The sequence below is a fragment of the Hemibagrus wyckioides genome, linkage group LG10 (genome assembly GCF_019097595.1).
Source record: "Hemibagrus wyckioides isolate EC202008001 linkage group LG10, SWU_Hwy_1.0, whole genome shotgun sequence".
Classification (NCBI taxonomy): Eukaryota; Metazoa; Chordata; class Actinopteri; order Siluriformes; family Bagridae; genus Hemibagrus; species Hemibagrus wyckioides.
The window spans coordinates 4,761,103-4,788,602 of NC_080719.1; the positions used below are offsets into that span (position 1 = coordinate 4,761,103).

Here is a 27,500-nt window from a genome sequence, read left to right on the forward strand (position 1 = left end):
TGCGACCTCTTCGTTCGTTCGCGTAGCAAGACGCTCGGGGTTTCTCGCGTACAGAGGCGTTCTCCGAGTCCATCAAGAGGAAACCATTGCTGATTTATATTTTTTCTTCTATACGTTTTTCGTTCTTGTTTTCGGTTTGTTTCATCGGTACGAGTTTGGATGGACGCGCAAAAAAAGAAAGGGCTCTTTCTTTTTGTTTTCGTGTAGCGAGTGAGTTTTTGGGGAAGGCTCTCGCGCTCTCTCTCTGTTCTCCATTGCGCATGTTCTCTCTCTCTCTCTCTCTCTCTCTCTCTCTACCAACACAACAACTGCGCCCGAGTCACAACAGTCCACCAAAATAAATATCCTTCTTTGATTTGTATTTTTTCTGTAAATACCTCTGTATATCATTACCGAAAGCTCGGAACAGGAGCATTGGTGTCTTGTTTTGTTTCGCGTTGTCTAGAATGTTAAAACAGTGCCTGGCTAATACACACTAGTTCGCTACATTTCGGATAAAAATGGACGCTTTTGGTCTTTAACAAGGAACATAGCACATTATACAATCACACCAGATTATATAAATAGATTTACTCGCTCGTTTTTTTCGTCGTCGTCGTCCCCCCCCCAGCACACACGTAACAGCTAGCGTTCGTGTCCAAATCGCTGTTTAAAGCTCGCTTAGCTCGCCCCTGCTAGTTTATTTATTAGCACGAGCTAGCGCGAGCCCCCGTGCTGGAATTCGGATCGATTGGATCATGTCAGCACTTTAGAAACGTATTTAAAACGACGCCGGGGCGAACTGGGAGTTCATTTTCACGCCGTCCCAGGATTAAGACTTTTAAGGGCTTTGGGAAGTTTAAGGGGAGTGAGTGAAAGGCGGCCAACGTCATCAGGCGGCGTATAACGTTTACAGTTAGCATAACATTTGGGAGTTAGCATAGCATCAACGCGAGCCGATAAGCGTAGCGACCGCGCGCGCGAGAGCAAGCCAAGAGATGCCATGGTGGCTCTAGCTCGCCGCTTTGACCGTGTGGCGGAGCTCCTGCTTTCCGCTGGCTCGTCTCGTGTGAATGTGAAGCTCGCCGGGCCTGTGGCCCCTGCTCCTGCGTGGATGAAGCAGTAGGGATCGGAGCGGTTCCCTGGCTCAGCTGAAACGCCATGCAGGCGGCCCAGTGCCAGTACGATTTCTTCAGCGAGGAGAACGCGCCCAAATGGAAGGGACTGCTGGTGCCGTCCCTCAACAAGGTAAGACCCGAATCTGGGAGGTCATTTCAGTATTTTTTCCGCCCTCTAATCAGACAGGACATGAGCTTCTTCACGCTTCCGTCCTAAACAGATGTGATTTCTTCCAAGGCATCCTCTATATTTGTTTTTATTTTTCTTCATCTAGGCCTCAGAATTTGTTTGACATAAATATACACTGATCAGGCATTACCTGCCTAATATCGTGTTGGTCCCCCGTCATACACTGTGTATTCTGACACCTTTCTATCAGAACCAGCATTAAGTTCTAAAGCAATTTGAGCAACAGTAGCTCGTCTGTTGGATCAGACCACAAGGGCCAGTCTTCACTCCTCACGTACATCAATGAGCCTTGGCTGCCCATGACCCTGTTCCTTCCTTGGACCACTTTTGATAAATACTGACCACTGCAAGAGCTGCAGATGCTCGAATACCAATGGTCTAGCCATCACAATTTGACCCTTCGTCAAACTCGATAAAATCCTTACACTTGTCCATTTTTCCTGCTTCTAACACATCAACTTTGAGGACAAAATGTTCACTTGCTGCCTAATATATCCCACCCACTAACAGGTGCCATGATGAGATCATCAGTGTTATTCACGTCACCTGTCAGTGCTCATAATGTTATGCCTGATCGGTGTAAGTGTCCTACAATATGTGTAGATCCAGTGTGGGCTTATTAAGGATCAGACGGCATCCCACCACACACTTCTGTGCACAGCCGCTCGGCTCAGTAATTGGCTCCTGCTCCATTTCTCCGTTCCCGTCTCTTCTTCATGCTTGCTCTCTGACTCATGACTGATTCCTGTGTTTACATCATTCCCTAGGCTGCAAACTTCACCTTTTAAGTTAGTCGAAGAGTTCGTTTTAGCAGACGTCATGTGAGGTATGATGTTGAGACGAATGAGGATGAAGAATGATCTCAGATTTGTGAGCAGTGTGGTCGGAGGTCGAGAACTCAGGAAAGATGGATGCCAGGAGTCGACGCTTTCGCTAGGTTATCCCTGCCTTGTGACAGAAGCCGGTTGTCACACTCATACACACTTATTTATCGATTAGTGCTGATGATAACTTCAGAAATGACAGAAAAAGAGTGTTAGATGTCTCTGTCATTTAAATGTGGCCCCTAATAGACATGGAAGCAAATCCGATCAGAGCTGTTTACGTGAGATCTGGTCTGTTTGAGATGTCCGTGACAAAATTGCTTGTCGGTGCAAATCCGGCGTCTGACCTGCGCTCCGTTTCTTCACGTACCCGTGCTCACTCTCTTTTGATGCTGATTCCAGGATCAATTACTGACACATTACTCACATCTGAGATCCCGAGTAGCATCCGGTATTCTCTACCGATCCGACACTGACCTTCGATATCCTCTGGAAAAGCTGAGGTGTGACGGCTGAAAGACAAACCGTGTTTTCATTCATTCCATATATAAATGTTGATCAGACATGTTCGAGAGTTTTCTCTGCGTATTATCCGTAGGGTTTGAAATATTCATGGTATGATAACCTGGGATATGATAAACTGTCATGCTAATGCAATATTTTTCTCCAAGTTAAGGGAAAAGGTTTGGCATTCGTACAATTTCACCCAGTCGGACGCCAGCGTCTAATCAGCTAGCACATGCTTTGTGTTGTTCTAATAAACATTTCAGTATTGTGAAGACGTGTTATGTACAAATTAACAGACTGTGCATGACCTGATGACGTTTGAGAAAATTACGACCTGAGATTTTTACGTCTTGGGTCAAGCTCATGCAAAAAACAGGCAAGCAAAAACGCTCGGTCTAATAGTGGCTATGTTTTCAAACTGGGGTCAGAGTGTGTTTAAGGTGATCCAGATACGTTTTCTGTCCATCAGAATGCGCGATGGCTTTGCAGCTCCGAGTTACGCGGACGTTACTTTAATGCTGCGTCCGAGTCGAGGCTGCAGCTTGTATTTCCTCTATTTCAACCAGTAAAAACCACAGAAAGATGTCCTCTCACAGTAGTCTACTCAGCTACCAGTTCCTTCCCTTGGTCTGATCAAAATGGCCGTTCCCAATGTGAACAACACAAAGTGTTTCCATTATTGACTTTTTAACGAGGGTAGGCTTCATGCAGATGCTGTATATGCTTAAATGTATACCATTGTACACACGGATTGCTGGTTTCAACAACGTTATTTATCACGTTAGTTAGCTTGCTTGTTGATGAACGCTACTCGTTGTTGCTGTGATGCTCTTCCAGTCTAAAATGTATTATTAATGTTTGAATTGAGTATCTTGACAGCTTTTAGTGATCTAACAGAGCAAATGAAAGACACGCTTTGGTGGAGACGTCCATTTAAAAAAATAAATAAATAAATTGCGTGTGAAACCTCCAGAGGTGGGAAATGTTCTATTAAAACTTAGATATGTTTTGCGCTATCCCATGTAGTCCTCTTATTAGTGTGTGTTTGCATTTACACTGAGTGTGTACTAAAAAAAAATTCACACGCAGCCAGGACTCGGCTAAGTTCGGCTAATCGATCGTTACGCGTTCAAAGAGCGTTTTTACGACACGTGATTTCTGTCTGCGCCCAAAAACCGTACCGCGTGAAGCCGCCTTTGTTTGTCCCGCATGCCACTTCCTATAGAGTTGCACGTCTGTTTAAGGTTTCGAGTGTAGCGGGTGACTCCAGCTTCTGGTCCTGTGTGGAGGAGGACGTGCTCACACTCACGGTTTCTCATCCACACTCGTTCTGCTCCATCTTCTGTCACTCCGACTCCATAGCAACAGCAGGGGCTGGGTGCTTCAAAACCGACTCGAGCGCAGAGCCAAATTAAAATTCATACGTAGCTCTTCTCTTCTTCTTCTTCTTCTTCTTCTTCACTTCAGCTGTTTCTCAGAAGGCCTGGATCATGGAAAAATCGGTGTTCACAGTGCACGCTTTATGAAGAGCGTGTGTGTAGGATGCTGTGTGTTGATTTTGCAGCAGATCACCTCAGTCATGTTGATCTACACCAGAACAAAACGACTGGAGGTTCGTCCGCCCGAAATACGGACCGGTCCTAAGCCCGGACGCTGGCGTAGCGGTTTAATGCTGGCTCGGCTGATCGTATTGCATCTAATCCGGCATTTGCTAATTGTTATCGTAACATTGGCCTGTGCAACGTGATACCCAATATTGCAAAGTGCAGCACTCATATTACGCTGATGTCTGATTAGAGAGTTGTGTAAGTGGTGCTCTCAGTATAACAGTCCTCTAATGCATCATGCTAGGACAGCGTGATTTTCTTTTAGCGAGAGACGCGGAAACGGCACACGTCATACGTAGAAACGTTACCGATGATCAGCTGTACACCCAAATCCGTACAGAGCGTGCGCCGTTTCTTACGAGACCCTGGAGGCTAAAAAAAATAAATCAATTTGTATAAAGAATTGGAGTGTGTAGAATAGGCTGCTCCGTCAGCAGAAACTTACACTGGAAAGGCTACAGACACACTTCACCTTCACAGAGGGTGCTTTTACTTATGCACTCCAGGTCCAGAGAAACAAAATTCTCCATTCTGGTCGGCCAACAGGACAAATCATATGTTTATGTTAATTCCAGTGCTTCCAGTACAAGCACACATACAACAGGTCCGTCAATAATAAACTAATAAAAACGTGCTGCTTTTTGGAAAAGCATAAATTTGAGATTTATGTAAAGTTTAGAGAAGGAGTCTTCAGTTTCAGTGCTTTGTAACACTCACTGGAATGCCTTCAGGTGCTTGACAAGCTGCCGTTTTTGTCTAGAGGCTTTGGAGATGTTCTGTGAAATCAGTTGTAACTATAAACGGATAAGAAGTTCGACACGATTTTTGTTTATGAATACAGAATGTAATGGCTGGCAGTTTGCTGTGTATGAAGCAATGCAATGATAGACATTTAATTTTTCAATTTGCAGTTTGTTAGATACACTATATTGCCAAACGTTTTGGGACACCCCTCCAAATTCAATTCAGGGGTTGGGCTCGGCCCCTTGGTTCCAGTGAAAGGAACTCTTAATGCTTCAGCTTCATACCAAGCCATTTTGGACAATTTCATGCTCCCAACTTTGTGGGAACAGTTTGGGGATGACCGCTTCCTGTTCCAACATGACTGCACACCAGTGCACAAAGCAAGGTCCATAAAGACATGGATGAGTGAGTTTGGTGTGGAGGAACTTCAGAGTCCTGACCTCAACCTGGTAGAAAACTTTTGCGATGAATTAGAGCGGAGACTGTGAGCCGGGCCTTCTCGTCCAGCATCAGTGCCTGACCTCACAAATGCGCTTCTAGAGGAACGGTCAAAAATTCCCATAAACCTTGTGGAAAGCCTTTCCAGAAGAGTTGAAGCTGTTATAGCTGCAAAGGGCGGGCCAACTCCATATTACTTTCATGTGCATGTAAAGGCAGACGTCCCAAAACTTTTGGCAATATAGCGTACAAATGCAGACCATGCAGGGTGGTTGGCTCGTAAATAATCAGGGTGTTTCTAATTTGTATTAATGAATTAATATTAATTTAATCTGGATTAAATGCAACTGGAATGACTTGTGTGGTCGAATGGGTGCTGGAGTTGCATTTATAAAAATGATTGAATTATTAAACGTCAGGTTTCATACTGCTGTCATACGACTTGTGATGTTTGTGGTTGTTACTGGCTGTGTGAGAGAGACAGAGAGAGAGAGTGTAAGAGCACAGTGCCGGTATGATGTGCTGAACGCTTAGTACGGTCTCTGACGGAGTTTTGCTCGGAAGTCACAGCTCCGAGTTCTGAGTACAGCCTGCTGCAGTAACTGCAGGGTGTGAGATTCGGACACATCACGCTTTCTGCCGTCCATCCGCTTTTAAGGAAACTCCGCCTTTTAGAAACCCGTCGTGTTTTGAGTGTGCGCTTTGTGGGATTCGCTCATTTTTTATTTTTGGTCCGAGGCTTATTTCGATCCTTCCTTATTCAGTAGGCTGCTTGGCAGTTTTCTGTAGTTTCTGCTAAGCGGTTTAGTTTCAGTCTATGTATACAGTAAAAGCTCTCACATGTGCAGGAAACTTCTCTTTTTGTTCGTTTGGGGGAAAAACGTAACTGGTGTAGAAGTGGTTTTATTACGAGGTTTTAGAACACTGCCAATAGAGAAACCTTTTTTTCCCACTATACGTTTATATAAAATTGTGTATTCAATTTAATTTTATTTGTGTAGCGCTTTTAACGATGGACATTGTCTCAGAGCGGCTTTACAGAACATAAGAAAAATAGTACAAAAAGTTAACAAGATTAATATTTTGTCGTACTTAAATTTGTTTGTATTGATCCGTAATCCCTAAAATATTTGTAATTTTAAATCATATATATATATACCGATCAGCCATAACATTATGATCACTGAGAGGTGAAGTGAATAACACTGATTATATCATCATCGCCATGATTTGTGCGAGTTTGACGAAGGGCAAAATTGTGGTGGCTAGACCACTGGATCAGAGCATCTCCAAAACTGCAGCTCTTGTGGGGTGTTCCCGGTCTGCAGTGGTCAGTATCTATCAAATGTTGTCCAAGGAAGGAACAGTGGTGAACCGGCGACAGGGTCATGGGCGGTCAAGGCTCATTGATGCACGTGGGGAGTGAAGGCTGGCCCGTGTGATCCGATCCAACAGACGAGCTACTGTTGTTCAAACTACTGAAGAAGTTAATGCTGGTTCTGATAGAAAGGTGTCAGAATACACAGTGCATGATGGGTCAGGGCTGTTTTGGCAGCAAAAGGGGGGACCAACATATTATGCCTGGTCAGTGTATAATATTGACAGACGGAGAGAGAGAGAGGGAGACATGCTTATAAACTTTCAGTAATCCATTTGCATTAAAATCTTTTAGAAAAAGATTTAAGCAAGTTTAATACTAAAACATGTTGTGAGTTTATCACAATATAACTATACTACCGATCTATCGCCCAGCCCTGAGTGTCCTTTAATGTCTAAGGGTCCAAAAACCGGTTTGGATTTCTGTGTTGAACTTATTATTGTTGGACTGAATCTGTTTGAAAGCTTTTATCATGAAATCTTTCGTCTTCGATAACCCAGGTCACTTCAGATCTGTGTTTAAAATTATTCCAAGATGCAGTAGGTGGGTTCGACATTTTTTTTTTTTTTTTTCCACTCCTTTTGTCATGTTGACGAAGCTCCGCCCGGAGGGGTGGAGCATCCGGATGAGCATCCCAAACACACAAACATTTTCAGGACCAGAAGCAGTGTTTCTCATGCACTCATGCGTTTTTGCTGTGCACATCATGTTGTGGACGTTTTTTCAGATTATTTGTGCAAGTAAGGGATTTGTTGCACCTTTTAATGCTTGGGTTCATCGACTCTGAAGCTTACCGCGTACGGCTATGAGCGTCAAGTGGGTTAATATAATGTGTAACAGTTGATGTTTTTAATGGCATTGCAAACAAATACATCCGTCACGTCATTTTAGAGGTATGATTAAACTCTTTAAAAAAAGAAAAGAAAGTTCTGGTTTTATTCAGCTTTACCAAGGGTGCCATTATTTCTGCATCTGACTGTAGATCCTGTCTTTAGTTGTACATGTGTCGTGTAACGAAAGTGTCGGCTCTCTTGCTGTGTCTGGAAGCAGAGAAAATGCCTTGAAAGCTGTGGGAGTGCTGTGATTGGACAGTTTATATAAGAAGACGGAGCTGATGAAGTTAAAATCGAATGTTTGCTCGCCAACAGTTAAGTCAGAGAGGTTGTGCTTGCAAGCAGAAATCTGTGTAATTGCATTTTGATCATGAGTGATCTGTGGCAATTGAGTAGGACATCCTGAAGTATTTTTCTCTAGCACATGTTTTGTGTGTGTGTGAGCGAGCGTCTGGGAGCAGCAGGGGAACAGCAGCACGATGGAGGAGTGTGAAATCAGGCACAGACAAGCTCCTGCTCCGCATTACTGTACGCCGAGTACCGAGGTGCCATCGTGGCCCACAGGAATGCAAGGAATGAAGCAGTGGGCATGACGGCCAAGCCATCTCTACCATCATGTGGCCAGTTTCTGGAGATCAGAGATGTTGTTAGAAGGAAATGGTGGAGGGGGAAAAAAAAAGCAGGAGTAAAGAGGAAACCAGATGCTAGACATGGAGACAAGAGGGAAATCATTATACTATTATTTTTGCATTTAAAATCCTTGTTGTGCAAAAGACGAACTCGGTCACCGGCTCCCTTTTATTTTGCACGAGCTTGAGTTTCTCGTCCACTTTATTTCTGGTCACGCACAAAGACGAGCTCCCGGCGAGAGACGTCGGGGCACACCCTCCCTCCCCTCGGCTCGTCGGTCTTGGCGCCGGCTCGCGTGGCTTCAAACACGGTTCCACAGGCTGGGAATGTGCTGGCGTAGCATGCCGGAGAGAGAGCGCTCGTGTGTGTGGAGCGCGCTACATCATCCGTGTTCCAGCACCAGGCTGGCAGGCCTCTCTTTACTACCACAACAAGGCTTCAGTCTGGATTATTATATACTCTTAAATACTCAGGGTGTTTGTGGCCTCAACGTGAACGCTGGCAGAAGTGCAGCAAAAGTTCACCCGCTCATTCTGCTCTCCTCCGCTTATTGTCGGCGTATTTATTAATTATTATTTGGTCACACCAACAGTCGGAGAGCATGGCTTGTAAATACACGACACGACAGGGGAAAGAGGCTTGGCCGGTTGACAGCAGGATACATTTTGCCTCAAAGCCATTCGCAATGAATTTGAATATTCAAGTGTAACGTTCGTACAGTATTTCTCTCCAAAAAACATGTTTCAGCACATTGCAAAGAAGTCTGCAGAAAAACATGGATGCTCAGCTTTAGTTTGTCGAATTAATTTTCTACCACGTACGTGAGAAGGTTTATTTAATTTTCTGTAACAGCTACTGGTGAGGGAACAAGTGTTATAGCTGCCAAATCACAAGTGATAACATGGACGACTTAGTTTTCCCACAACATTTAAGGTATCTATGAATCGATAAGGAGTACAAATTGATTAATTATCGCTCACTTGGCTTGCTAGAAGTAGGTTTTTTGGTTAATTGCTTAGTAATTAAGCTTCACGTCTTCTTGGTTTTCCTTTAACAGCCTGCTCTCGAGGACTGTAGCCCTGCTGTAAATGAGTGCAATATTGATTGATTTTTATGCTCTAAAATTATTTTTAATTAAACAGAAATCTGGGTTCTAAACTACAAGAGAACTAAAGGTAACAATATGTAGGTAGGTAAAAATATTGTGCTGAATAATTTACATTGTTATAAACCAGTATAATTTTTTTAAACATGGTTATTTTAGCCATTATTTTACATCCGTTTTTCATTAAAAGTTCAAAATGCTCTGTATGAGTGCAAGAATGAATACACCAGAATGTGAATTATTATTATTTAGTATATAAGCTTACAAAAGATTTTTTGAGCCTTTGTGAATGTTTAGGCATTATCCTATACTGAAACTTTGTGACTTTGCTGATTTTGTGTTGTAAAATAACCCCAGAATGCCTGTAACTGATCTCAGTCCCAAAATTTGCTGCGCATTTCACTGACCTGATCTACCCTTTCTCACTTCTGCGCGAGTGCACTGTGGCACTGTCATGCTGAACTAGCTGCATCCCGGCACGCTGTCGTACTCGCGTGTGGCTACATGCAGGCCAGCGCTGGCCGTCGTACCCGACGACACAATTCCTCACTAAGTTTGCTCGACCTGGCATGCTCGGACCCAGCAGCATGCAAACACGCCCACCACCAACCGATGGACAGGCAGGCTGACGTTTCTGCTATAGGCGATACAAGCCTCTCGCATGCGAGAGACAGACTGATCGATATTATATTGGAATCTGAGTTTCACAAAGGGCCGAGTGAAAATGACCTTGTAGTTGATATAAAGAGTGGATGTATAAAATGCTTTTAATGCAGTCAGTGATTTAATACGACGATCTAATTGTCTTATTGGAGTATGATGTGAGGCCACACCTCTTTCAGTTTCTGGAGCTGACAAATTTTCGGTAATACTCTTTTCTCTGGCACAGAGGCCACATCTCCTCTCTTAAACCTGTCAGGCAGAGAAGCCACACCTCCTCCCTTGAATCTGACAGGCACAGAAGACACACCTCCTTCTATAAAACTGATTGACACAGAGGCCACACCTCCTCCCTTAAACCTGACAGGCAGAGAAGCCACACCTCCTTCTTTAAAACCTACCGACACAGAGGCCACACCTCCTCCCTTAAACCTGACAGGCACATAACCTACACCTCCTTTGTCAATCACAAGTGGCCTCGAGGCCACACCTCCTCTCTTAAATTTGACAGGCACTGAAGCCACACCTCCTTCTATAAAACTGATTGACACAGAGGCCACACCTCCTCCCTTAAACCTGGCACCTCTTTTGTCAATCTAGAGAGGCACAGAAGCCACACCTTCTTTCTTAAACCTGACAGGAACATAACCCACTCCTCCTTTGTCAAGCCTGACAGGCATTTCGACCACACCTCTTTCCTTAAAGCTGACAAGGATAAACCACACCTCTGTCCTTTAAACCTACCAAGTTCTTCTCCTTCCTTACTTAATCTTCACAAGCACAGAGGCCACACTTTCTGTAATAAGACAGACCGCCTGGAAAGACAAATAATAACTGGTAACCCAGACTGATTGTTTAAGCCATTGATTTGTCCATCGTTAATGTGTTGTTTATTGCAGCTGTGTATATATCCGCAATGATGCAGTTGAGATGTTTAGTCTAAAGATGTTACTGCTACAGCACCTGATAAAATCAGGCAGCGCAGTGAAGCTAGTGCAGTGTTTTTTCAGGCATCTCTTCCAGTTGCAATTTTGAGAAACTCATGATTTCTTAGATTATTCACAAAATGGAGACAGTCCTGGTGCTTATTTGTACTGGATCTGCATGCATGCTTTCTTATTAGCTAATTGCAGAAGCTAGAAAATCCTTGACGGAACTTGGTTAATTGTGCAGACTTGCTTGATTCCACAGGCTGATGAGTTTAGGTAGAGGGTATGGACTTCAGTTGAAGGAACGTAATGGGCTTTGATTCCTTTCTATGAAATCATCTGCGTGTGAGAATTCTTCTGACAGTCAGGTACATGAGTTCTGCCCGAAGCTGACCATAAGACTTTTAACACTGACTTTTGAACACGACGAGCATGTGGCGTTTTTTTTTTTTTTTTTTTAAATATCTGTGCTTTCCCTTCAGTACGAACCTTCAGCTGAACCAAGTTGCAATTTAGATGCAAAGATGAATAGAAGAAGTGGGCTGACGGTGGCAATAGATGGCCTTCTCTGAAAGCAAACAGTTTGTTCCAGTGGGAGAAACTCCCACGGTAGTGGCCTTGCAGTCACAGCGTTTACACCGAGGTAAAGATGCTGATGACGCCGGTTTCTTTTCAACCGAACGAAGACAGCCGAGGTTTTCCGTGACATAACGAGTGGAGGGAAAAACAGGAGTGAGGTCATTTTCTTTTTATTGGCTCGTTGAGGTCGCACGCTCTCTTATGTATCTTGTGCATCATGTATTTTGTGCGAGAGCGGAAAACTTAATGATGATTGCGCAGGGAATCTCCCTCGCACTGTAAACCAGGAAATATCGACTTCAGTTTATTGATGTACCCCCCCCCCATCATTGCATACCAGAGAATGGATTAAAACATTGTCTGGCTGTTTTTCTGTCTTACGCTGTGCTGAGAAAGAGCCACTCGGTGAAAAGTGAGAAGGCGGAAAGAGAGACACTGCTTAGTAACTTGCTTAGTCATGTTATGACACGAGGTTGTGGCCAGGCCAAGAGAGAGAAAAGGAGCTGTGCTGTCAGTGAGACGTTACACACCATGCTTCGCTTCAAGCTCCGAAAGTTCAGAGTCCCAAAAGAAGAGCAGCGAATGTGTGCTGGTGTTCCATAAACCCTGAGAAACCTGTCCTGAAGTGAAACTGGTGGTGTCGTGCTATCATGTGATTCCCCACACGGCATTACATCACTCTGCATGCTGGCGTTCACATAGTTTCAGTAGTGAGACACGGGGCTGAGTGTGTAGAAACCGCACACACCCGTATGATGATCTTCTCTCTTTTTTTTTTCTTTTTTTAATCACTGTTCTGGTTTTACAGCACTGTTGAATTCTTCAAATCCAATCGGTCCAGTAGATTATACATCTAATATTCATTCTGTAATAGCGATTAATTTCAATGGGCTTATATGGCAGAAGATCTGCTTAATCTGAACCTAAGAAGAAACACATTTTCAATTCCAAAAAAAACAAAACAGCATTAGCATTGATATGAAGTTTTTTTGCCTCTCCAGTGTCAGAGCTTTGCTTTGTGCCAAAATACTTTCTTTTTAAGAGTTTATAGCAGGATCTACCTTAAATATACACTGATCAGGCATAACATTATGACCACCTGCCCCCCCCCGGATGCCAAAACAGCCCTGACTCAGCCCTGCCTGAGCCCTGACTCGCTCAAATCCTTACGCTTGCCTATTTTTCCTGCTTCTAACACATCACACCCACTAACAGGTGCCATGGTGAGGAGATACTCAGTGTTATTCACTTCACCTGGCACTGCTCATAATGTTATGGCTGATCAGTGTAAATATAAATGGATAAATATTGCGTGTCATGCTTTAATTATTTGACAAATGTAATTGCTGGAAAAATGTGCTGTGGTGTAAAAGGAATCAAACACTTTCTGTTGTGCACTAATTGGTAACTTCAGACAACTCTTGGAGCTTTCATTAGTTTTCTATAATGGCACAATATTATTCCTCGCTTAAGACTAGTACTGCACCGTAATGTCCAAATATTAACTCATGTGACCATAATGATCCCAAATTGCACTGTTTTAGCATTTTACTTCAAGCTTTCCTCTAAGATTCCTTTTTCTTTAAATAAAGTATATAAGTAGTAAGAGTAGTAGTAATGGGGTTGATCAGCACTTAACCATTGTGTGTGCTTCGTCAGTTGGTTGGAATAATTGATCCATTATTACTAGGAAATATTTTCTCAGCAGTTTTTTATGCTTGCTTAAGTTCCCATTATAGCAGAGACGGAGAACGAGAGATCACCGATTTGGTGCTTAAGCTTTTGAATTGTGTGTGTGTGTGTTTTTAACAGGTGCTAAGTCAGGTACACCCCAAGCTGTCGTCTCAGGAGGAGGCTCTGCAGTACATAGAGGAGCTGATTCTGCTGCTACTGAGCATGCTCTGTCAGGCCCAACCTCGCACCGTGCAGGATGTGGAGGTAAACTTGTACTCACACAAACACACACACTTTCACACTTTTCTAAGCGCATCACTCTGGACCGCTAATGCGAACGCCGCCGTCGTTGCATAAGCTAAAGCGTCCGATAAGTGTTTGGCAAGCTTGATTGATTACTCGGGTTCTGACACGCTCGCAGAAGACTTTGGCGCATTAGTAAATGGTAATGGAGAACAGACTTACCAGAAAGTGTCTCTTTCCTCGCAGAGGTGATGAAATACGGGAAGTAGCGTGATATACTGACTAAAACATGCTGGAGCTTTTTAAAGAAAAGTTCTGATAACAGCATTATTTATGTACAGCGAGGGAAAAAATTATTTGATTCCCTGCTGATTTTGTACGTTTGCCCACTGACAAAGAAATGATCAGTCTGTAATTTTAATGGTAGGTTTATCTGAACAGTGAGAGACAGAATAACAACAAAAAAATCCAGAAAAACACATTTCAGAAAAGTTCTACATTGATTTGCATTTTAATGAGTGAAATAAGTATTTGATCCCCTATCAATCAGAAAGATTTCTGGCTCCCAGGTGTCTTTTATACAGGTAAGGAGCTGAGACTACAGTAGGAGCACTCTCGGGGAGTGCTCTTAATCTCAGCTGGTTAACTGTATGCAAGACACCTGTCCACAGAAGGAAGCAATCAATCAGATTCCAAACTCTCCATCATGGCCAAGACCAAAGAGCTGTCCATGGAAGACTGTAGACCTACACAAGGCTGGAATGAGCTACAAGACCATCGCCAAGCAGCTTGGTGAGAAGGTGACAACAGTTGGTGCGATTATTCCCAAATGGAAGAAACACAAAAGGACTGTCGATCTTCCTCGGTCTGGGGCTCCATGCAAGATCTCACCTCATGGAGTTTCAATGATCATGAGAACGGCGAGGAATCAGCCCAGAATTACCCTGGAGGATTTTGTCAATGATCTCAAGGCAGAAAGAAGAAAACAATCGGTAACGCACTACGCCATGAAAGACTGAAATCCAGTAGCGCCCGCAAGGTCCCCCTGCTAAAGAAAGCACATGTACAGGCTGATCTGAAGTTTGCCAGTGAACATCTGAATGATTCAGAGGAGAACTGGGTGAAAGTGTTGTGGTCAAATGAGACCAAAATCCAGCTCTTTGGCATCAACTCAACTCGCCATGTTTGAAGGAGGAGGAATGCTGTCTGTGACTCCAAGAAGACCATCCCCACCGTCAAACATGGATGTGGAAACATTATGCTTTGGGGGTGTTTTTCTGCTAAGGGGACAGGACAACCGCACCGCATCAAAGGGACGATGGACGGAGCCATGTACCGTCAAATCTTGAGTGAGAACCTCCTTCCCTCAGCCAGGGCATTGAAAATGGGTCATGGATGGATATTCCAGCCTGACAATGACCCAAAACACACACCAAGGCAACAAAGGAGTAGTTCAAAAAGAAGCACATTAAGGTCCTGTAGTGGCCTAGCCAGTCTTAATCCCATAGAAAATCTGTGGAGGGAGCTGAAAGGTCAGGATCAGTCATGTTCAGAATAATTTTTTCCCTCACTGTAGATATCGTAAATCGCCTAGATCTAATCACGCAATCACTCGCTTTTGTACTTTGTTCTGTTCCACTTCACTTTGAGCTCGACTTTTTGTACAATTATACAGCGTAACATTTTATTGTCCGAATTCTTCATTCTGATTGGTCCGAAGGTGTTGATTAGTTTTCTAGAACAGCAGCTCTGGCAACAGTGCTGTCTATAAATCATATACTTACTATTGTTTCTATCAAGCATCTCTTTTCCTTGCAGAGGTAAGACCTAGTGGTGCGCTATATGTTCAAAATAAATATACACCGAACAGGCATAACATTGTCTAATATTGTGTTTGTCCTCCTTTTGCTGCCAAAGCAGCCCTGACTCGTCATGCACTGTGTATTCTGACACCTTTCTATCAGAACCACGTGCATCGATGAGCCTTGGCCACCCATGACCCTGTCGCCGGTTCACCACTGTTCCTTCCTTGGACCACTTTTGATAGATACTGACCACTGCAGCACTTGTCCATTTTTCCTGCTTCTAACACATCAACTCTGAGGACAAAATGTTCACTTGCTGCCTAATATATCCCACCCACTAACAGGTGCCATGATGAGGAGATCATCAGCCTTATTCACTTCACCTGTCAGTGTTCATAATATTATGCCTGATCGGTGTATAATGCAATATACAAAGCACTTGGGCATTTAAAGAAAGCTCTGTCTAAAAGGGTATTAAAAACTTAGTACTTAATGAATTCAATAAAAATGAAAAATTCTAGGTATTCGTTTTGATAAACTTTATTAAACAACAAATACGTTTTATATTATATTAATATTAAAATTATATTATATTATATTATATTAAAAAATGTTGTATCTCTGTAAGGAAATTTTATTATTTTTTTGGAAGGAGTCTCCAGTGTTAGCCTTCTTGTTGGAATAAAACACTTTGGCTCTTTTTGGAAAGGCGGTTGTAATTTCAGTAAATATCAGTTTTTGTCCAGTAGTTGAATATTTTACCTACAGATTCAAGATTCTTTTTTTTGTCCCTATACTTAGCACAGCGAAATTCGAGCAGTCCTTGCAGTGCAGTTCTCTTATGATGTGCTGCAAACTATACATCCAAAGGAAGTTTTACAAAAGAAATAATGTAATAAAAGAAGTATATGGTATAAATAAGTATGTAAATACTATTTATGTAGATATAAATAAGTTATTGCACAACACTTGAACATAGGGATTGCAAAAACGAGAGGGTATTAGTGTCAGGATGTAAACATGTGGAATAATATAGAATCTAACGTGCAGCAGAATGTAAATATCCTCCGTATTCTGAAGTTTCACCCGATTTTAAACCAATACAGCTCTTTTGTCCTTCTCTGACTTTGCTCACTGACCCATTTCTCAACTCTTTCTGTGCTTTCTGTGTTTCTGATCCATTTTCGCGCGCAGACGCCTCGCGTGAGCTGGAAAGGTGCTTTATTTGTGGTGCTGTCGCACGTCACTAGCACAAAACTGTGGTGGTGTTTTTATTTTTCCCCCGATCTCGTTCATCTTCCATTCCTTCTCCGGTCATGTTCCTTTTATTCTGCTCCCGTTCCGTGATCATCTCTTCCCTTCTTTATCTCTTTCATCTGCGTCAACTTCAGTCATCTTTTCATTATTTGTCTCTATCTGTGCGACCGGGTTGCTCACAGAAGGATGTACAACCCGAGATTTGAACCCGGTTTAGGTTTACGTGTCCCCATGACTGCTTAACCACTTTTTGACGAATAAAGTCGTCGTTCTCTGTCTCACTGTCTCTATGTGGTTTTTGTAGGAGCGAGTCCAGAAGAGTTTCCCTCACCCCATCGATAAGTGGGCCATTGCTGACGCCCAGGCGGCCATTGAGAAGAGGAAGAGGAGGAACCCACTCGCTCTGCCTGTGGATAAGATTCACCCGCTTCTGAAGGTGCAGATTATCCTCAGAACTTTTCCTAAACATTTCTTTCTGGACATAGCTCTCCTTTATTGTTCAGGGTGGACAAGTCATAAATTCGTTACTACTCTATTGTTTTGGAAAGTAACTTTTTGGGGTCAGGGCGCAGGGTCAGCCGGGTGGGTTGGGGGCTTTGCTCAAGGGCCCAGCGGTGGCAGCTTGGCAGTGATGGAACTTAAACCCTGATCAACGACCCAGAGCCTTAACTACTTGAGCTACTGCCACCCCTGGTATCTCAAGTCTGCAGAAGTAAATACTAACCGCAAAATATTTACCTGAAGAAATAAAAAAATATCACATAGCTATCTATCCGTTGATGCTAATAATACCCACTATATCAGAAAATGTAATTGTTACATAATTTGTGACAATATTTATAATACACTACATTGCCAAAAGTTTTGGGACACCCCTCCAAATAATTGAATTCAGGTGTTGTTTTTCAGGGGTTGGGCTCGGCCCCTTAGTTCCAGTGAAAGGAACTCTTAATGCTTCAGCTTCATACCAAGACATTTTGGACAATTTCATGCTCCTAACTTTGTGGGAACAGTTTGGGGATGACCGCTTCCTCTTTCAACATGACTGCACACCAGTGCACAAAGCAAGGTCCATAAAGAGTGAGTTTGGTGTGGAGGAACTTGACTGGCCTGCACAGAGTCCTGACCTCAACCCGCTTCTAGAGGAATGGTCAATAATTCCTATAAACACACTCCTAAACCTTCTCAGAAGAGTTGAAGCTGTTATAGCTGCAAAGGGCGGGCCAACTCCATATTACATTCATGTGCGTGTAAAGGCAGACGTCCCAGTTTTGGAATGGAGCATGAAATTGTCCAAAAAATGTCTTGAAGCATTAAGAGCTCCTTTCAGTGGAACTAAGGGGCCGAGCCCAACCCCTGAAAAACAACACCTGGATTCAATGATTTTGAGGGGTAGCCCAAAACTTTTGTCAGTGTAGTGTATATTGACCACATAAATTTACATTGTCTGGGACAAAACTTTCATATTAGTTTCCCTGAATACTGAGCTTTAAGATGAATAAATGAATAGTGTACAGAGTTTGTATCTAATTTTTTTTTACCTGATCCTACCTAGCAAGGTCCTTTCCATGGGATTTCTGGCCTACTTTTGTTAAACGATCATACAGATCTTATTATAGGGATTATGCAGTGGTCTAGAATATAATATACTGGGAGGGAAATGACCGCAACAACCTGGCATCCCAGCTGTCTATCCGTACTCCAGATGTGACCTCTATAACAGAACTGACCTGTGGATAGAGTGGGACTTTCCATTTGAGCATTGCACCATATCAGCCACCAGAGGGAGCTGTAATGCTCTCTGGTGACTAAGCATAAATCCAGTAAGCTGGTGTTTTGAAGCTGCTTTCACTGCCAGTTACGCAGCAGGAAAAGTATGCAGCTGGGTGGAGAGGTCTGCTTTGGCCTGAAACAATTGTTGTTTTTACCATTTATGAAACAAAGTGTGGAAAATCTTTCATGTGTATTCATGCCCTCTGATAGGATAGCACTGATAGCATATCAAGCATGCTCTCAACTGACCCTGTTTGTGTTCTCTGTGGTAGGAGGTACTAGGCTACAAAATAGACCACCAGGTGTCTGTGTACATCGTGGCGGTGTTGGAATACATCTCAGCGGACATCCTGAAGCTGGCTGGAAACTACGTACGAAATATACGGCACTATGAGATCTCGCAGCAAGACATCAGTGTGGCCATGTGTGCTGATAAGGTACACACACACACAGTCCCTGTGCATCAAAACTGTAGAAATACACCCATTGTCCACTTTATTAGGAACAGCCATATGGCTGCTTCAGCAATCTCTCCTCAATTTTGCTGTGATTTTCAGCTGACCTGCTGTCAGAACTGCCATTATTGAAAATGAATTGACTCTTTCTGACCAATCAGAATAGAGAACTGAACAGCAGTTATAAGGAGTTGTGTATTAGACCTATAACCCAAGTATATCAACCATATTGTAGGTGCTGATGGACATGTTCCATCAGGACGAGGAAGACATCAGCGGCTTCCCCCTTATAGACGAGGAGCCATTAGCGTCTGAGGCGCAGACCTACTACGATCTAGTGAAAGCATTTATGTCTGAGGTGCGCCAGTACCTGAGACACCTGAACCTCATCATCAAGGTGTTCCGCGAGCCATTCGTCACCAACGGCATGCTCTTCTCGCCCAACGTGAGTCACTCGATTGCTTGTTTTCCTACGTTTGGCTAAAAAAAAAGGTTTGGGTATCCGGGTCGTATCTTAAAATATCTAATAGTCGCAAGTCAGTGCACTTTTAGCTTTTGATCCCTGTGCTTTATCTCAAGCTGTTCAACCTTTTCTGCAGAAATGGAACTGTGTCTCAGATAGTGAAGAGCTTATGTATTATATTATATTCATTTATATCATGATTCTTAAAGGTATTTTTTACAGTACACTGTGTACATCACGAAATATAGGATTGCAAACAATTTCCCAGGAATACAGCTTTAATATCTGCAAAAACAAATGGCTGTGGAGACATGTTCTTTAGTAATGTAAATGAATTGGTACAATCCCACATGTAAAAAACTGAGCAACAGAAGTTAATTTATGACCTTTTAAAAAAACCCTCATTATTGTTCTATTTTTGTTTAATGTGCTATGTTTTGCTCATCCTCTTGTATGCTGCCCCCTGCAGGATGTGGATAACATTTTCAGTCGTATAGTGGACATCCACGAGGTGACTCTAAAGCTGCTGGGGCTCATCGAGGACACAGTGGAGATGACGGACGAGGGAAGCCCTCACCCACTGGTGGGCCGCTGCTTCGAGGACTTGGCTGAGGTCTGACTCCATACAGCGTAGTATAAGGCCGTATTCTGTAGCTCTGAGTTTTAAAAAGATCTGACTGAATATCGCTTTCTCTCACACACACACACACACACACACACCCTTAAACATTACTTAAAGGTGCTCTGTGTGTTATGAAAGCTGTGAATGCGTTTTAGCTTCAGGGTTCTGCTGTTGTCATTAGAGCCACATGAATACAGGGTGGGATTCGTTCCTGCATTGTTAACTCCTTGGTCGGTGGCCTCATTTTCAGGAGCTGGCCTTTGACCCCTATGAGACGTACGCTCAGGACATCCTGAGGACCGGATTCCATGACCACTTCCTCAGCCAGCTCTCCAAACCCGGTGCAGCCTTCTACCTCCAGGTCAGAGGTCATGCCTCTTTTCTTAAAACACATAATAGCAGTCATAATTGCTGACCGGCTCTGTCATACCAAAATATAGAAATTCTTAATGATGCATGGGCCAGTGTGAAGATGAATACAAGGAAATAAGGATGTTTTCTTCATTATCTCTATTTCTTTTCTCAGTCGATATGTGAAGGCTTCAAAGAGGCCGTGCAGTACGTATTACCTCGGCTGCTCCTGACCCCAGTTTACCACTGCCTGCATCACTTTGAGATCTTAAAGGTGAGTCAAGTAATCGTATATCTGTGCATTAAAGCCCCAGTAATCAGTCAGAAAATCAGGGGTTTGTTGATCTAAGATAACCAGACATACTGGCAGATGGACTGTTTGATGGTCTGCCAGATGATGATAGAGTACCAGACAACTATGACAGACTACTACATGTCATAATGAAATCCCAGAGGTAGTGAGACAAACTAGGCGACAGAATGAGACAGGGTGACAGACGTATATGGTGTGACAAAATGCCTAAGGGAGTGAGACAACATGGCAGAAAGAGGGATTGACTACCAGACACCTATGACTGACTACCAGATAGAATGACAAACTGCCAGGTAGAGTGAGACACAGGAGTCTACTAGATTGAAGCATACTGCCAGACGGAGTATGGACATTGTGCCAGACGGAGTATGGACATCGTGCCAGACGGAGTGAGGACATCGTGCCCGACGGAGTGAGGACATCGTGCCCGACGGAGTGAGGACATCGTGCCCGACGGAGTGAGGACATCGTGCCCGACGGAGTGAGGACATTGTGCCCGACGGAGTGAGGACATTGTGCCCGACGGAGTGAGGACATTGTGCCCGACGGAGTGAGGACATTGTGCCCGACGGAGTGAGGACATCGTGCCCGACGGAGTGAGGACATCGTGCCCGACGGAGTGAGGACATTGTGCCCGACGGAGTGAGGACATTGTGCCCGACGGAGTGAGGACATCGTGCCCGACGGAGTGAGGACATCGTGCCCGACGGAGTGTGGACATTGTGCCAGTCGGAGTGTTGGCATACTGACCAGGAACTTGACTCTCGGGTCCTGTTTGTGTGGAATACAGACAGAATCATGGTTTCTATACATTAGTGTTCCATTTACCAGTGATGCTGTTACTAGGCTCTCTCGTGGGTTTAACCCTCTCAGAAATGAGATCAGTAGGTAGAAGGTACTGTAAGGTAAATTCCTGTATGTTCTTTAAGCTGAAGTCACAAGGGCCGTACCACGTGTCTGGAAGAGCATTATTTTGTAGTGTTTTTTTGTGCTGGAATTGAGGCACTAAGCCTCTTTTCAGGATTCTTTTGCAGAAGGGATGTAAATCTGTCTGAAATGCCTTGAAGTCTAGTGCTGCTTTGTGCATATTTGGGCTTTAATGCGTGTGTACATGGTGAACCTGTTTCATGTGCTTTAGTCCGTGTTGTAAATGTGGCTGGAAGTAAATCCTCTTTCTTAAATACACAGAGAGAGAAATGTAGCATGTCGCTGATCTGAAGCCTGAGGTCTGGATATGATTCTGTTCTCAGTTTATTGAGAGTCATTAACAAATAAGCACTAGTGAGGGAGAGACAATGAGACACGGACATTTTTTCTTTACGTCCACTCATCTTCTCAGTTTTTGCTCTTCTTGCTCAATCGCTCTGTTCTTCTGCCTCACAGCAACTGGAGGAGAAAAGCGAGGATGAGGACGATAAGGAACGACTGAAGCAGGCCATCACAGCGCTCCTCAACCTTCAGAGCAGCATAGAAAGGATCTGCTCCAAAAGCTTGGCCAAGAGAAGATTAAGGTATACACACACACACACACAAGCTGAAGCCTATGCTTGAGGTGAATATAAGGTACAGATTCATCTGCTTGGAGCTCAGAGGACCTGATCATCATCATCATCATCAAACCACAAAGCACTGAAACTCATAAATCCTCAGTCAAAACATTCACACACACACACACACACACATACACACACACACACAAGCATCACACAACTTTTCCTGTACCCCTCCCATCCTCCATACTCCACCCAGACTCGGTCCTGAGCTCCCTGACCACCCCTGCCCCTAAAATAGCCGTGGTGTATGACCAAGTGAGGGGGGGTCAGCCTGTTGTCCCAGGGATGTTGCGTCAGGGTTTGGGCCGTTCAGCTCGGCTGTTATTGTTCTCAGGCTGGAAAAAAAAGTGAGTGAGCGAGAGAGAGAGAAAGAGAAGGCACACATTTGTGTGAGAGAAATTCAAATCTTTGTGAAGCAGAGCTCAGCATCTTTTCTGTTTTAGGGCCGTGTATCTAGTCCGGGTTTCAGTATTTTTCACCAAATCGTTCTGCGCCCCCTGCTTCATCATTCGATTTCATCATGGCATCAATGAATTGGATTTAAAAGATCATCTCTGCTTTTCTTTTGGTGACTTAAATTCTCACCTGGTTCTAGTCTTTTTTTATGGGGAAAGGATGGCTTATTTTACGGTAGGTGGTTTTTAGATTTTTCTCCACATTTCCATATGCACGATTGTGTGTGTGTGTGTGTAGTGCTGTTAAATCTGTAGCTGTGAACTGCCTTCCTGTTTCCCTTCACTTTGTATGTGGTTAAGAACAAAGGGTCAACGTGGTACGCTACTCCCTGTGGTCATTTTTCCACCAGAGAGCATTTGACTGATAAAGCATATAATTATGCATGATGTGATTTGTTGTTTTGTTTTGTTTTTTATAGTCATGTCTTATTGTTTTCTTTGTTAATGTTAAAGTTGCTTTTGTTACACCTTCCAAAGCAAGGCACCATGAATCAGTCACATATATTCAATTGTACTCGAGCAACTTTTTCCATCCACTTGTTGCCGTTTTTCCATTTTACCATTATCAAAGCATTATAGTGTAGTGTGTCATGCCCCCATGCCACCTTCTGCAGGCGCCAGGCTGTTTGAAACGCATGTTCCACATGCAGATGTTGGTATGAGGAACGAGCCAGCGATTGGAAAACGCTGCACTCCAGAAAACATCAGTAAGCTCCTTTTCCCCCGTACGACTAGTCCCGTGCAGCGTTGCACCACTGGACTGGCTAGTGTAAATCCCCTCCTAATTGTTCCCTATCCCCTTCTCCATTCTTCCCTCCCGCTTGTGATTGTATAACAACAAAATCCTAACCACAATGAATAAAAAAAAAAAACCGAGCGAATCTCGGCCATCTGATTTCGATAAGCAATCGTATAAATTTACTGTACATCAATGACCTCACCATACCAGCTATTAGGTGTGCTTAATTATCTAATAGGATTCTGATTTTAGATCTCGTACGGTTGTTCTATCAGTTCTAAGTCGGATGAGAAACCTCCACAGAGGTGGCTTAGTCACTGCTACTGTAGACAAAGCCAATCTTCCTCTCAGTCGCAAGGGTTCTATTTTCAGTGTCTTAAAAACAATGCTAGTGTGTAGAGGTATTGTGAGTGACAGAACCGTGCTTTCGCTCACACCCCCTCCCTCTCTGTTTGCACTCCCCTCCCTCTGCCCTGTTGGCTTTGCACAAATGTATCTTTCTCGGCTCTGCCTCTCCAGCGAGTCGGCCTGCCGCTTCTACAGTCAGCAGATGAAGGGCAAGCACCTGGCCATCAAGAAGATGAACGAGATCCAGAGGAACATCGATGGCTGGGAGGGCAAAGACATTGGGCAGGTCTGCAACGAATTCATAATGGAGGGCACGTTGACGCGGGTGGGCGCCAAGCACGAGCGCTACATCTTCCTCTTCGATGGCCTGATGATCTGCTGCAAGTCCAACCACGGACAGCCTCGCCTACCAGGGGCCAGCGCTGCCGAATACAGATTGAAAGAAAAGTTTTTCATGCGCAAGGTAAGTGTAGATGGAGGCACTGGTGCTTGATGGATGATGGTGGAAAGTGGTCGATTTATGAGATGATATTGCTCTTAAAGTAAGGTTTATGTTGTTTGGATGCAATTTGGAAGATGGCTCTGTAGGGATTGGCTGAATTGATGGTTAAGTGATTGATGGACCAGTGGTGCTAGTGGGATGAGGTATACAAACAGATGGTGCCGGTTGGAGGTGGATGAACAAATTGGGAATTGCTTTAGTGGAAAGATGTGGTAGCTACAGTGGTAGAGGACAATGGTGTTGATAAAAAGTAGATGAATAAATTTATGGTATTGATGGGAGGTAAAAAGGTGCATGGGTTTAAGTGATGAGTTAATTGTGTGGTACATATTGTTAGTTGGATTGTTTTATTTTGACAAAGACGGGTCAACTTTTTGGGGAAAAGGTGAAGGATGAGTGATGTCAACTGGGAAAAGATGGATGGATGTAGGGAGAAGGATAGATGAGGCTGTGAAGATGAATAATATTACTGGGAGGAGATGTATATGTTTGTGGGAGAAGACATGGGATTGGAGGTGATGGTAAAAGATGGATAGTGCTTGGGGAAGAGATTGATGGATAGTATTTGTGAAATTGTGAGATTGAATTTACCGCAAGTGGTGATTAGTTGGTGTTGGAAAAATGGAATGGATAGATATGGAGTGGATGGATGATGTGTGTTGGTAGGAGAAAGTATAAATAGATATTAGGGAGAGATGGTGGTTCCTTATGCTGGAAGAATGCTGACAAATGACTGATGAAATAATTTCTAAAAAGATGAGTGATTGATGATGCACGGTGATGGGGACGTGATGGTAGGTAATGTGTAGTTAATGGAAAGAGAGAGTAGGTGGATGATGTTGGGTAGAAGATCAGATGGGTCAGTGATGAATCTAGATGGAAAATAGCTGATTAGATGGTGAAAGTGGTGAACAAGGGCCTAGAGATTTGACGTATTTTCCACTCAAGCGTCAATCGTACTGTAGACATTTGTCTGTTGTGCAGCATGTGAAGATTTCTTGAGAGCTTGAATATGATCTGAGTAAACGTCTTTTACCGTCCTTCCTCTAGATCCAAATCAACGACAAGGACGACAAGGAGGGTGAGTACCGGCACGCCTTCGAGCTCATTCTGAAGGACGGCAACAGCGTGGTGTTCGCTGCCAAGTCTGCCGAGGAGAAGAACGGTTGGATGGCGGCGCTGATTTCGCTTCAGTACCGCTCCACTCTGGAGCGCATGCTCGACACGGCCATGATGCAGGAGGAGAAGGAAGAGCAGATGAGGCTTCCCAGTGCTGAGATCTACCGCTTCGCAGAGCCTGATTTAGATGAGAACGTGGTGTTTGAAGAGAATGTACAGTCCCAGTCTGGCATCCCTATAATCAAGGCTGGCACGGTGCTGAAGCTTATTGAGAGGCTCACCTACCACATGTATGCAGGTCAGAGCAAGACTAATTCTCTGGTTTGTTCCTTGAGTTTATTCATTTCTGGTTAGTTTTGGTGATCTAGATGGATAAGCTTAATAGAAAGAGAGGGTGGGTGGGGATGATTACCAGTAGGTGATGAACAGGTTCCTTCACACAGTGCAAATCCTTTCTAGTTTAGAAATCTATTTCCTAAACTGGTCCTTGGTTCCCAGGTGGTTCATTTTTTGTGGTCCAGTTCTCAAGTGACCCTCCAGTAAGGGTTTGATTGTTTAGTTGAAGTGTATGTATTGCTGGGACAGACTAAAAATTGGGACCACCTGGATGTCCCCAAGGATTTGTTTGGGGACGACTGCTCCAGAGATCTAGATGTAGTAAAATAATTTGCATGATCATTTAATGGCAGGTCAGTTGCCTAGTTTAACTCAGAGAAGTCGTTCTGGTGACTTGCATTTTTGCTTGGCATCTTCTGAGGAACATGAGGATTGTTGGTGTCAATTTGGAGGCATACAAATCAATAGCACCAGCACAAAGCACTGAGCAGCTCTGAAGTGAAGAATAAAACACTTGGAGTGTGCTGATATCAATGACAAGGTGTTGTGATGCCCGATGTTGTGAAGTTAATGTTTTTATAATGTCTTTATAATTGATTATTTTCCAATAACAGCACATCCCATAGTGTTTTGTTCCTCTCATGTCACGTGTATATCCCAGCAAATACAATTTTTGAGTTTATTAACAAACAATACAGAAAACATTTTAACCATTGATGATGTGGAACATCAGCAAAACAAGATGGTTCTTCAAGTTATTGTTGCTTTAATTAGAACACACTCACAAAACTTCCTTTCCAAAATGTCTCTTCAATGAGGACTTCAACATATTGGTGCTTATTTATTTATTAGTAGTATTACATTATATATATATATATATATATATATATATATATATATATATATATATATATATATATATATATATATATATATATATATATATATATATATATATATATATAGATCACACGGGTCAGTCTTCGCTCACCACGTGCATCATGCCCATTACCCTGTCTCAGTTCACCACTGTTCCTTCCTTGGACCATGATAGATACTGACCACTGCAGACCGGGAACACCCCACAAGAGCTGCAGTTTTGAAGATGCTCTGATCCAGTGGTCTAGCCATCAATTTGTCCCTTCATCAAACTCGCTCAAATCCTTACACTTTATTATATCTGTTATATCTATATATCTATATCTATCTATCTATCTATCTATCTATCTATATATATATATATATATATATATATATATATATATATATATATACACACACACACACACACACACACATATATATACACATATAATAGATAAGGATTTGAGCGAGTTTGATATATATAGCATATAGCAACCATCATATGAGGTCCAGCGAATGAGCTGTTATTAGCGATACCCTAATAAACGTGTATATAGTAATACATAATAGCAATGTATTATAATGTATTTCTGCTCCCGGATTCATGTTCTCCATCACGGTCTGGAAAATGTGCAGTTGGTCGTGTTGCATAACTCAGATTTCCAGCAGTGACGTGTGGTTGCACACTCATAGGGTTTTTAAAGTCGTTTGTTGTTCTATTTGCTCAACAGCACCGCGTGTTTACCTTCTAGCACTGTAGCGTAATTACACCCCGATTACACACGTTAAAGACCCAAACGGCCACGTGTGAAAAAAGCGGAGGCTCAAAGGTCACCGCATGCATTTGGGCTGTTTGTCACCTTGTTCCTATTCCTGGCTGTTTTCTCACGCTTGCTAAATATTTGGACGGCGTTTTACGTCATAGAAACACTGTGTGACGACCTACTTTGTTTCAGTGTCAGGGTGGCGCAGATAGCGTTTCTTTTAAAAACTGATAAGAAGCTAAAGTGGATAATAAAAAATGACATCGGTGGCTGTGGGTTTTTTCCAGCACGAGTTCAAGACAGCTGTCCAAAGGCAAAAGGTGCATGTGTTTAAATATGTTTA

General features: G+C 43.2%; 1 protein-coding gene across 2 annotated transcripts in view; it reads left to right on the top strand.

The window, feature by feature from the left end:
* Positions 1-4: 4 nt before the first annotated feature.
* sos1 (son of sevenless homolog 1 (Drosophila)) overlaps positions 5-27,500 on the top strand; it is a 44,034-nt gene continuing 16,538 nt past the window's right edge. The window contains exons 1-11 of one of the 2 annotated variants that reach the window (XM_058401222.1): positions 5-1,227; positions 13,334-13,459; positions 16,805-16,936; positions 18,546-18,710; positions 18,964-19,173; positions 19,661-19,804; positions 20,064-20,174; positions 20,340-20,438; positions 21,861-21,988; positions 23,744-24,035; positions 25,125-25,491. In XM_058401222.1, coding sequence (XP_058257205.1) covers positions 1,141-1,227; positions 13,334-13,459; positions 16,805-16,936; positions 18,546-18,710; positions 18,964-19,173; positions 19,661-19,804; positions 20,064-20,174; positions 20,340-20,438; positions 21,861-21,988; positions 23,744-24,035; positions 25,125-25,491 — 1,861 coding nt within the window. In that variant the 5' untranslated portion in view covers positions 5-1,140. The remainder of the gene's footprint in view (positions 1,228-13,333; positions 13,460-16,804; positions 16,937-18,545; positions 18,711-18,963; positions 19,174-19,660; positions 19,805-20,063; positions 20,175-20,339; positions 20,439-21,860; positions 21,989-23,743; positions 24,036-25,124; positions 25,492-27,500) is intronic. The other variant, XM_058401223.1, reaches the window with a different exon arrangement.